Here is an 11,887-nt window from a genome sequence, read left to right on the forward strand (position 1 = left end):
CCCGACTCACACTGTCCTATTGCCTATGAACAGGCTTGTTCCATTAATAGTGAACCTAACGCCCCTTGGAGACAAAATCCCAACTTCGGTTGGAGAAATAACCAAAACGTCACACCTCAAGGGTACAATAATCAATATGTTAGGCCTACGCACAGCTTTAACCAAGCCCCACTATGACAAGGATGTGGTCGGGGAATTTTAATAATTATAACAACCAAGTGCAACCTCGACAAGGTCAAGCACAAGGTCAAAGTAGTTATAATAATTATAATGCTAATAGAGGTATCGTTAGGTAAATAATAACTATCAAAATCCAACCATAAATAATTCACGGAAATAGTTCCATCCACACCACCCATGACTACTACACCCACACAACCGGATCGTCTTGACACCTTCATACAAGTGAGCCAAAAACTTTTCCAAACCATGGCTCAATCTAACCAACAGCTTTTACAATCCGTTAATAATTTAACCAAACAGTTGGCTCAAGATAAAGCCCAACCCAAAGGTGTGTTTCCAGGTAACGAAATACCTAATCCTAAAACAACAAATACAGCCTTTGAGGTAACCGATAATACTAGTAATGAGTATGAAAATGTAGGGGAGCTAAAGGCCATCACCACCCTCCGTTCTGGTAGAGTGGTTGATAACAAAGTAACTATGCCTATAGTTACCCCACCAGTAGCCCCTACACCTGCTATATTACTAGATACCGAAATAGAAACTGAAGAGCCTACCACTGTAGAGGTACCAGTTACAACACAACCTAAGAAACAGGAGGCCACGGTTAAACATCCAGGTAATACCATTGCTAAATATAGACAGAAACCACCGTTTCCACAAAAATTAGCCATGTTAACTAGGGATACAAATTACGAGGAGATTAGGGATGTTTTCAAGAATCTAACTATAAACCTTCCCTTCCTCGAAGCTATAAAAAAGCTACCACACCATGCTAAGTTTCTTAAGGAATTGTGTACTACTAGGCGTAAGACCAATATACCAAAAGACGCCTTTTTAACAGAACAATTCCCAACTCTATCTGAACATAATGGAATTGTTAAGTACAAGGACCCTGGTCGTCCCCATCATATAATGCACCTTAGGAGATTCTTATACGACGACCGCGTTATTAGACTTGGGGGCTAGTGTCAACTTACTCCCGTTTTATTTGTATAGACAAATAGGTCTAGACGAGATGCAACCCACTAGAATGACGTTGCAATTAGCTGATCGGTCTATTAAGTATCCTAAAGGTGTCATCGAAAATGTTCTGGTAAAAATTCAGGATTTTTACTATCCGGCTGATTCTGTCATCCTCGACACAGAAGTCGTTAACGACTCTGTCCCGATCATCTTAGGGCGTCCTTTTCTGGCAACTGCCAATGCGCTCATTAATTGCCGCGATGGTTCAATGTCCATGTCTTTTGGCCATCTTGCTTTTGAAGTCAATGTTTTAAAACAAAGACACGCTTATCCGATTCGCCTATGGATGGAGAGGTTAGAATGATCGAGAGCTTTGCTCGAGATTATTTCAACAACACGTTCCTTGATAATCATATGCCCAAATTTTTTTCCTTTGGAAGTTCAGACTCCAACATTTCCATCCCTACACTAGTCGATACACATATTACGGATGAGGATGAGATAGATGACTTTCTCAAAGATGTAGAGAACTATAATAGTAACGAGGATATGACCAATCTAGATGAGCAATTTGATGAGTTTCTTTAGAGCGGTGACGATTCACCTTATCAAGAACTACCTTGCACAACATCCACCTCAATTCCCTCCTTCCACCCCTTGCAAAGGAATCTCGATTTTGCACTCGACCCGTTGTTTCTTTTCAGGCTTTATAATTTTTAAATTCTCCTAATAAACAAATACTACGAAGGACAAACCATTTGACACCTTCATTTTCAGAATTGAGACAGTCCTACACACACAATGAATGAGTTTTGTGCTAAAACCACATCCTCATTGTTTACAGTGTGTCTTTTCTACAACTTATCCATATCCACCATATTCTCCACAACCATTCACTTTTCCACACTTATTTACTAGAACACCCACTCATTCAAAATGAAAAAAAGAAGGGGCATGCTAGGTTACGTAATAAGGTTATCCGACTTCGCTTTCATTTCACTAGGTTGAGTCATAGGAAATCTTGGTGCTTGATTGTGTTTGGATATGTTTTCTGGGATATTTATTTATGGAATGATCCACAACTATTTCGGGTTGTTGATATATGATAAACCGCATGTTCATACATACGCCTAGATAAAGTCTCGAAAGTATCCGACTATAAACGACTCAACTTTTGTGTTTGGTGCATTTCCTTTTATTTCCATATATTGGTGAGTGCACCATTAAGGTAACCGGGCCCTCCCTATGGAGTGTGTTGCTGTAAGTACCGGATCCTAACTCCACGTTTAAACATAATTCACGTTTTCCACTCTTGCATGTTTTCTCGGATTTTTGGAGTCATGTTTCTCTATGGGGTGAATTATGTCTTTATTGTTTATTGTTTTTACTTTTAAAATTAAAAAAATAAGCATATATATATATATATATATATATATTAAAGAATAAGCATAGTAACCTAGGAAGTCTCGGGAATCTAACTTTAAAAGACCCACTGCTAAAAACAAATTTTCTAAGCTTCGTTGTAAAAATTTGTTTGGGGGTGGGGTGTTCGTGTTTCCGTACTAAATATTTATGTCCCATTAGAGTTGCTTAGGCCGTTTTATTGTATTACGATTTGGGTTGACATAATCCATGAATTTAAAGTTCAATTGTTCGCATAATGTACGTCATGCACGCACTTTGAGGCATTATCTACTATCTTATATGTCATCCACGGTCGGAATAGAGTGTTTTATGGATCAGTAGATTGGAAATTCTCTCTTGATCATTTCCATATATCATTCGCAAAAATCGGACCGGTAACGAAGTGCCAATTTTGATTTGAAGTTCGCGAAAAATCGGAAAAAATCCACAAAATTTCGATTTTGGGCTTGGGCCCAACCCGCGCCCACGGACAGCGCGCACGCGCCCTTACCTCCACCAACAGTCGCGTTTCTTCTTCCTCCATTCCGCCATTAACGCCAAGCTTAAAACAAAACCAAAACAAAAAAATCAAAATAAAATGAAACCAACAATTAACCCACGCCCAAAATAAATTTCCATCCCAAATCGATCACAAACACCACCGACCACAACCACCACCGATTTCCATCACTCAAAACCTCCAAAAATTAAAAATTTTGGTGCTGCCGCGCCACCACTGCACCACCACCACTGTTGTTTCAACCGGTCTATTTAAATCCCACCACCACATCACATTTAAACGCCCACTACATTCCAAACTTTCCATGGCTCAACAACGCCGAATTTTACCGGAGCAAGCTTTTACAGGCGACCACTTCGCTACCGCTCTACGGTGATTTAAATGATCGATCGAGATCGAATAGCTTGTGGTACTCGACTGAAGCCTATTACCACGAGGATTTAGTCAGACGGTTCTATGATACGAGGGAGTTGGAAGGGACTAGGATTTTTGTTGTTGTAGAGAAGAGGCGGAAGGAAGTGACGACTGGGTTGTTGGCTGAGATTCTAGGCATTGCGCCTAGAATCCATTTGATGTCACGTTGCAGGAGTCCCAAAGATAATGGGGGTAGAGCCATTGATGCACGAGAGTCATTGAGGGGACTACAATGCGAGATCGCATTATGTTCAACAGACTTCCTTTAGGACCAACCGGTGGCTACTGGCTCGGTGGATTGGTCGGAAACATCCGGGGAAGGGAAGTTCACGATATCGGCCTCGAAGCGCCTTCCACATCTTATGGATACTCCAGAGCGGAAGTATGAGTTCTGCATTTTAAAGTTTTTGTTGAGCATGATTAGGGGAGTAGGGAGGACTGCCCCCTCCCCGTGTTGATAACAAAGATCATGCTCAAGTTGAGAGCGGCTCAGCGATCGATCGACATACATCACTTCCACCGTAACCCTCGTGATCTATAAGGAGTGTGTCCAACGGGTTTGGAGATTGGCTGAGGATAGAGAGGAAGAAGAAGAGGGTGGAGGAGCTGAGAATGCCGAGGAGGCCGGGGACATCGGGATGCCTCCGGGGCGAGGAGGACTTGACCTGTTTTGACGTGGATGCCTTGGAGAGGTCTTTGGACAGATGCGTAACGCATGGCTGTGATCCATCGAGGCATGCGTTAATTTTTAACACTATCTGTGAAGACCTCCGGACTCGACAGCAACGATGCATCACAACTATACGAGCTCCGCATCCCGAGAGAGAGGGCGAGAGGTGGAATAGATGAGCGCCGAGCTAGAAGCTCGGCGCCCGATTCGGACGAGATGTCGACTTCGATTCCCACCTCACGGGGACTCTACTTCCGAGGACACACCATCCGCACGCGCCGTCGCCGGGCGATCTAATGGTGTCGGTTTCTTCAGAGCTCGGGAGCATCTCCGGAGCATGTTCCCTCCGCCACCAGTTCCGGAGTAGCTAGGGATAGTATAGTTTGAGGTTTTATGTTTTATTTGTAATTTCATTATTGTTATTTTTTTATTGCAAGTTTATTTCCGTAATTTGAATTTTGTAGTGTAATGTACTCCGAATGAAAATTTTAATATAAGGGGTTATTTTCAGTATGCGTGGTTATTTCATATTGACCCCACCTTCCCAACTTGTTTGGGGGTGGTTTTATCAATTCAAACATTATTTTTATAAACCTCGTGTTAGAATTTATTGCGGAGTCAAGGTGAAAATATGGCCGTTTAGGCATATCTATGATTGAGTATCATTGTAGGATGAAATCTAGATTAAATAGGTACATTCTATCATAAAATCAACCTAAAAGATAATTGGGTTTGAATTAGAATCAAGGATATGAGTTGTTTCGTTTTCGGGTTTGGAAATTTTAGGATTTTCGAAACCGCCGTAATTAGTTTTGGCAACTTCCCCGATCCATTTTAACAACTTTAAACCTATATAAACTTGATACAATCTATCCTCACAACTCACACTACACCTAAACTCCATCACTCACCTTTCACTCCCGCGATTCCCTCGTTTGGCTCATTTTCCAAGTTTTCAGAACTCCGAAGCATTTCAAGGCTTCTACAGAGCGACTTTCGCTCGTGATATTTTTTCTGAGTTTTGTCGAGCGCTTGCTTTAAGCTGGCGATTCGCCAAACACTGGAAATTTCAATTTCTTCGAGCGACCGTGTTCTATCAGAGCGCGACTCGCTACCGACTTCCGTGGACCAGAAAATTTCCAGCTTTTTGCGCGTAGTATCCGGATCATTCGCAGCTATTCCAAAGCGTAATTTTGAGATGACATCTCCAACATTGATACCGAACAGTCTTTTCGAAGATTTGTTCCAAAGCACTACTTATGGTGCTTGGTTTCGCGGAAGTTTATCACATGATTGCTTGGGAGCCGCTTATGGTAAGACGGATGCACTTTATTCTCCGACTCTAGCATCTTATTTTTACGATAACTGCATTTTCTTTGAAAGACCGGATGGAGAACAAGTGTTCTCCATCAACATTGATAATGAACCAATGGAAATTACCGTGTTCTTGCTAGCATTTGTTCTTGGACTGGCTATGCCCGCTGAAATACAAGACCCATGGTGCTATTGGGTCGATAATATGTATGTCTACACTTATGAGTTTTGCATGAGTCGATGGCGGACATTTTTCCGTATTGAGGACCAAGGGGAATATAACGTCGCTTTGGTAGCCCGGTCCATGAACATAGGAATTGTTATGTTTTGGATCATGCTAAACATTTTGGGGAATGGCGTTTTCTTACGTGAATGATGCCACTTTGCGCCGTCTTCCTTGCTTTAGCCACGGGACGATGTGTCATGACCTTCCCGAACCTTGATGTCTAGTTTAGGTCGATCCCATAGCATGAGGCATAAGTACCTTCTTATGCCCGTTCTAGTTTCTCGTATTATGCTATGTTTCTTTCCCGCTTTTTGTACACGCTTCACGGATTGGATTACGGGCGATTAATTATGCGACCCACCAATAGTATTATTCGATCTTTCCGTGTAATGACTTGGCAAAGGGTGGAGGATACAACCTCATCTGGTTGCACCCCGCACCTCGTCCGCACTCAAGTGGCTCTTAATAGGTTAGCAATCATAGATGATAAATGGCGGGAAGCCTGGCAAATTATCATTGAATGGCAGGACGCGAAGGAACCTCACTTCTTTATGAAAGAAGAGAATGAGGAAGATGACGAGTAATGCGGGGAATAAGGTAAGTGTTCATTCTAGTTAGTGTCTGCTTATGTCCCAAGCAATTTCATTCTTGTTAACCCCATAATGGGTAGAACTCGTATAGAGTTGTGTCAGTTTTTATTTCCTATATTAGTTCATTTTAACTTTGTTTTGCAGATGTTCCTGAATTTCACGCGTTTCAATGGTATTTTTACTACCCTCTTTATTTAAATGCTTTGAGGACAAAGCATGCTTTTTGTTTGGGGGCATAGAAACTCGTCTAATTAAGGCATCTGTTAGGATATAGATAGAGTTAATATACATTTGTTTTCTAGTTAAAATTTTAAAAATTCAAAAATATAAATAAATAAGTTCATGCTATACACTTAGGAATAGTGGTATTGTTTTCCTTCTCTATACTCTTAACAATCTAGAAGTCTTACGTAGCTTTTGCATTAGAATAATTGTTAGAAACTCAGGTTAAGATGTTGGTAATAATCTTTGCATCTATCTATAAATATATTACATGAGTATCTATGATTGTTAGCAGTAAGTTTCTGAAATCTAGGCTAGAGTACTTATTCTACAAATCCTGTGAGAATATAGCCTAAAGCCCGATATGAGCGAAAACATCGAGAAATGACACAAGGGAGAAGTAAAATCCGGATAGAGATATCACACGTCCACTTGCTTGATCACTATGCCATATCCTAAGCGAGAATTTAGGCCCCTTTGGATAGATATAGCCGTAAATTCAAACCTATGAATTATTTTCCGCTAGTAAGCCCTCGAGCCTTTCCTTAGCCTTCCATGAACCACAATTCCTTTACCCCGCTACGTAAAAAAAAAAATAGAAAAAATATATATAAATCAACCTACCCAATTTAGAATAAGTCTAAGAATAGAATGAGAAAGAAAGAAGAAGAGAAAAACCTGTGTAAACAAAAATTAGTTAGTTGTTTCAGAAAATAAAGAAAAGAAGTTTCCATCCAAGGAAAAGAAAAATAAAAATAGAAATAAAATAAAAACTCCAAAAATAGAATAAAAGGGAGTCAAAAGCCAAAGAAAAAAAAAGATAAAAGAAAAAGAGAAAAGAAAAAGAAAAATATGGCTAAGGATGGAAACAAAGTGTAGAAGCAGAAGTAAATAACAAGGTTTTCTCTAGTTACATAATATGAAGACTCTATTATCTCAGACTTGTCCTTTTTGAATATCCATTTCCTTCCTTCTTAAACCATCTCCTAATCCCCCCCAACACCTAATAAAGACCTCTAGCTCAATTAGGAATATGTTAGTGTGATAGTAAGTGGCGGATGTGTTTTGATCGACTCCGACTTCCTTGTGTGTCATTGAGATTGTAAGGTAAAGTGTGCCCATCGCGCAAGACTTGAGTAGCTTAAACTTGAGTGAAAAAAATCAGAGTGTTGTATCTTGACTATTATTGTGAGAACCTACTTAAGGACGCTATTCCGAAGTTTAAACGGATCCGCTAGACATTTCATAGTATTACTCATTGTATATATGTTTATTATAGATGATTGAGTATTATGCATATATTAGCTTAGGTTTGTGACTTGGTTATTCTTGTTCATAGCTAGTGAGATGTATAGATAGTTTGGAGCATGAATAAGGAAACAATAGTTTTATTTCTTAGTCGTTGTAGTATAGATGAAGTTTGTGAGTACCTTCACTGGAAAACTCTCACGAGGCTATAACTCGTCCACTAGGGAATTCCTAGTGGTTTAAGGCCTTGTTGCATATGGTCAATGCAATCGCACTCAGCGAAACGAGAGTAGTTAGAACTCCATTTTTGGTCACTTATGATAATTTCTCATCTTTGCTTGAGGACAAGCAAAATGCTGTTTGGGGGTGGTTTGATAAGAGCCCAAAACTGTAGTTTTAACCCTGTAATAGACATACTTTTAGACCAATTATGTGAGTAATAATTAAGAGTTAGCACTGATTACGTGTTTTTATGCATTTCAGGTTGCAAAGTCCATTATGTGCAGAAATGTGCCACTTTAGCGAGATAAAGGAGCAATGGTTGGTTGCTAAGGAGTTCTGTGATTAAAGGTCAATTTTCAAGAAGACAAAGCCTCTGTAAAGCTCGGTTAGAAGATGAAATGTCAAAGTCCACGCAGTAAAACAATGCACAAAGTCAACGTAACTTCCAAGACCATATCTTTGGAATCGGACTTCGGAATGAGGCCTATTATGTCAAAACGACCGCTCGAGGAAAAGAGCTTTCCAATGGTCTAAGCGTTGATCCAATCGAGGAGCGAAGTGGGCCGAAAAAGTCCGTTGAAGCCAACTGCATTTGAAGAGGCCTTTTGAATTTCGAAGAATTGGGTTTTGGGCCGATTCTCGGCCCAAAAAATATGGCTCCAAGCCCATGCACGATTTTGGATCCGAGAGTATAAAAACCAAAGCTTCACTCTTTGTTAATGGTAGTTAGTTAATCGTAGATAGTTAGACCTAGATTAGATTTAGATTAGTTAGCCTCCATTAATGAATTCTAGATCTAGTTTTTTATGGAGATTAATTAAGTTTAGTTCCATTTCAACTATTGTATTAGATTAAACCTTTGAATCTTGTTCTTCATTTTGATTAGATCAATAAAGTAGTATTTTTTATCAATTTCGATTTTGTCATTTCCATTCCTAGATCTAATTTCAATTCCTGTCTTTATTTCAATTGAGTTATTAAATTAGATTTCATTATTGTTTAATTAAGTAAATTTTAATTCTTTATATCATGTTTAGTTTAAATGTAATCGGAAATGATTGCGTAATGATTCTCGGCTAAACCTCCATTAGAGGGGGTTGAGAAGCCTTGATGAAAGCTTGATTCCGAATATCGTAGAATCGTTGTAATTTCCTTTCCACTCTAGAAACGATTAGTTCACCATGAGAATGGGTTTAATCGTTCACATGCTAGTTATGAATTGGTAGGAATGCCATGTGTAATTAGGGATTAGGAAGAACCACTTGTTCTCAAGAAGCGATTCAATTCGGATTACTGACGATTGTCGTTAATATGATTAAGTCGAAGTTAAGGTGGAATCAATCCCCTCTAACTCCTTATCATCGAATCAACGTAGCATTCCCTTAGTTATTCCCATAGTCGACTAGTTGCATTTTGTGGGTAGTTGCATCATAGTCTAGTTGCCTCATTAAGTAAAATCTCTCATTGACTTTAAGTAGAGTACTTACACGTGAGAACATAGCATACGGAAGGACTAGGAGTGGAACGAATCACTCTACTCCACTATATCTCATAGGATTGAGAGTAGAATCTTTGATAAATTAGGCACATAAATTAGTTTTAGTTTTACTTGCGTTTGTAAGTTACATTGCTTATTTCGTATGTAAAACTATTCATTTTATGTTTTATCAGTACTCAATATCCTTTTTATTAGACATTTGTTGGAAGACTTACCTTTTTTTTGGTCTTAAATATTTGGCTCCACAATCTGTGCATGTATGTTCTGAACCACTATCAACGTGTTTTATAGTACATTTAACGCAAGTTTCGTAGTACCAGTTGGTCCCTAACAACTTAACAAATTTTCCTCTGCATGTGAAGACCTTTCCCTGTAAAAAGTCATAGATTACAAAACTAACTATATAAATCATATGATATTGAAAATATATGAAAAATAATGTAATAGTAAATGGCTAACTTTGATTTGTTGGTTCCATCCCATATCTTATGAGTTCTTCTATTGTTATCCCGTCCTTGCTCATTTTTTCCTCTAATGAAATTGGTTCTTCGTTATGCATTTCTTCTATTCCAATTTTTTTTATCGGGGTCTTCAAATCTTCACAATTGAAAAAGAGAATCATTATAGAAATATGAATAATTGAAAATTTTGTAAATAAACTCGATCATAAATTACCTTTTTCTCATTTCATGAACATATTTTAAATCCAAATTTATGTAAAGCTTTGTTGCTGATGAGACACACACTTGGAATTGCACTATTAAATTGGAAATAGTTTAGTATGATAAGAATTATTTTTGAAACGAATACAAAGATGATGTTAAAGCTTAAACTTACTTCCAATCTTTTTGAGAAATAGGGATGTCAGAATGACAATAACATTTTCTTCCTTATTGCTTATATTAGCAATTGTATCAGACATTTCTCCCCATAAAGCCACGGTCTTCTCATAACCCCTGTTAATTATCCCAAATTGTCAAATACAATTTAATAATAGAAGAAAAAATTGCGTACTTATGAATTAATGTTTACCTTTCGTCTACCAAAGTAATTTCTCTGAAACCTTGTGGTTTTTTATTACCAATTTTTTTCAAAATTGTTATGATATCTGTATTACAAATATTATTAGATCATTCGAATATGCATTATTAAAATATACAACAGATAATAAGTTTATAAAATACCTTTCAAGTCACATGCTGAGGCATCTTCTGTTGCAAGGAATTTTTCGAATCCAACAAAAGTGAACTTGTAATTTTCAATACTCTTGTCATCTTCATTGGTAGGAGTTACTATAGTTGCTTTTGTAAACAAAATTTTGCAGTTAAATCGTACAGGACGGTAACTCTTGTCTTCTTTGTCCACTTCAAATTTCTCAAAAGTATAAATTTTTCCCTCTTCTAGTTTTTCTCTAAATTTGTCTTTTAGGTTGTCCTGTACCTTGGCATGGATTTGGTCTCCCTATGATTACAAAATTAAATTATTAAGTAAAAAAAAGTGATTATTAATTAAATGTATATTTTGACCTTTTCATCAATGAGAAGCATGTCCACAATCTGCTAACACGTGCTTTCACTATACACTTGTCTGTTTTTTGGTTGAGCTTGGCAAGTCCTGTGTATTTATTTTCCATAGTGTAATGCCTGCGAAACAATATTATAACATTGTGAATTAGTTCCTTAACAAAAAACTATCAATATATATTGATTGAGAAATTATTGCGTAATAAATCACAAATAGACACTTGGGCACCGCCATCTTGAAGTTTGATGACTAGCATAAGATTCACGTCAAGTTCAAAAAGGTATTATTATTGTTTAGTGCTTGTGCTAAGGAGTTAAATAGCTTGACCATAGGGAAAGTAGTGAAACTGGATTGAGATGCGGTAGCATCACCATAAGAGATTGAGCTAATTATAGTTGAATCATCATCGATTGGCGAGAGGTATGGGAAGGCGAGGAGGAGTTTACCCAGCGTGGTCTCGAACCGACCGTGTCTTGCTTTTGCCACGTCTTGTGATAAAACTCACCGCCTTTAGGCGCAACTGGGATTGATGTGACTCCTTTTACGCTGATGTACCTTCAAAGACTGCATCGATGTGCCACCCATTATCTGATCGGTTCTAACACGGGGGTATTTATATATGTGTTTCACGGTTTTGCTTTGAAGCGAAGCTAGTAAGCTATTTTGTACTGTCATATTACAACTGGATCTGACACGTTCGATTGGGCCTTAATTTGATATTTCTTTTTTAAGCCCACACACAGTTTGTAAGAGTGACGCAAACTACTAAGGTCACTGTTCTTAAAATTGGTCTAGGTGGTCTCTTGGCGCTAGCGGTGTCCAACCGACTCGCCTATGCCCAAATCATTTAAAAAATTTGTGGACCGATTCGACGGGTCTAGGTCGA

General features: G+C 38.3%; 1 protein-coding gene across 1 annotated transcript; it reads right to left on the reverse strand.

The window, feature by feature from the left end:
- Positions 1-10,297: 10,297 nt before the first annotated feature.
- Positions 10,298-11,586, reverse strand: LOC147524328 (replication factor A protein 1-like). Its single transcript, XM_086574304.1, has 4 exons — positions 11,557-11,586; positions 10,662-10,938; positions 10,510-10,585; positions 10,298-10,433 (listed from the first exon to the last, which is right to left on the reverse strand). The coding sequence occupies exons 1-4, from the start codon at positions 11,584-11,586 to the stop codon at positions 10,298-10,300; spliced, it is 519 nt and encodes a 172-aa protein (XP_086430430.1).
- Between the last annotated feature and the right edge of the window lie 301 nt (positions 11,587-11,887).

The sequence above is a fragment of the Coptis chinensis genome, chromosome 1 (genome assembly GCF_015680905.1).
Source record: "Coptis chinensis isolate HL-2020 chromosome 1, ASM1568090v1, whole genome shotgun sequence".
NCBI lineage: Eukaryota > Viridiplantae > Streptophyta > Magnoliopsida > Ranunculales > Ranunculaceae > Coptis > Coptis chinensis.

Bases quoted from the DNA above. Each gene is read 5' to 3' on its own strand.
- LOC147524328 (XM_086574304.1), bottom strand. From the start codon at position 11,586: ATGGGTGGCACATCGATGCAGTCTTTGAAG. The intron at 10,939-11,556 runs GTACATCAGCGT...TTGTAATCATAG, and splicing joins CATCGATGCAGTCTTTGAAG to GGAGACCAAATCCATGCCAA. The intron at 10,434-10,509 runs GTAAACATTAAT...GATAATTAACAG, and splicing joins ATTACTTTGGTAGACGAAAG to GGGTTATGAGAAGACCGTGG.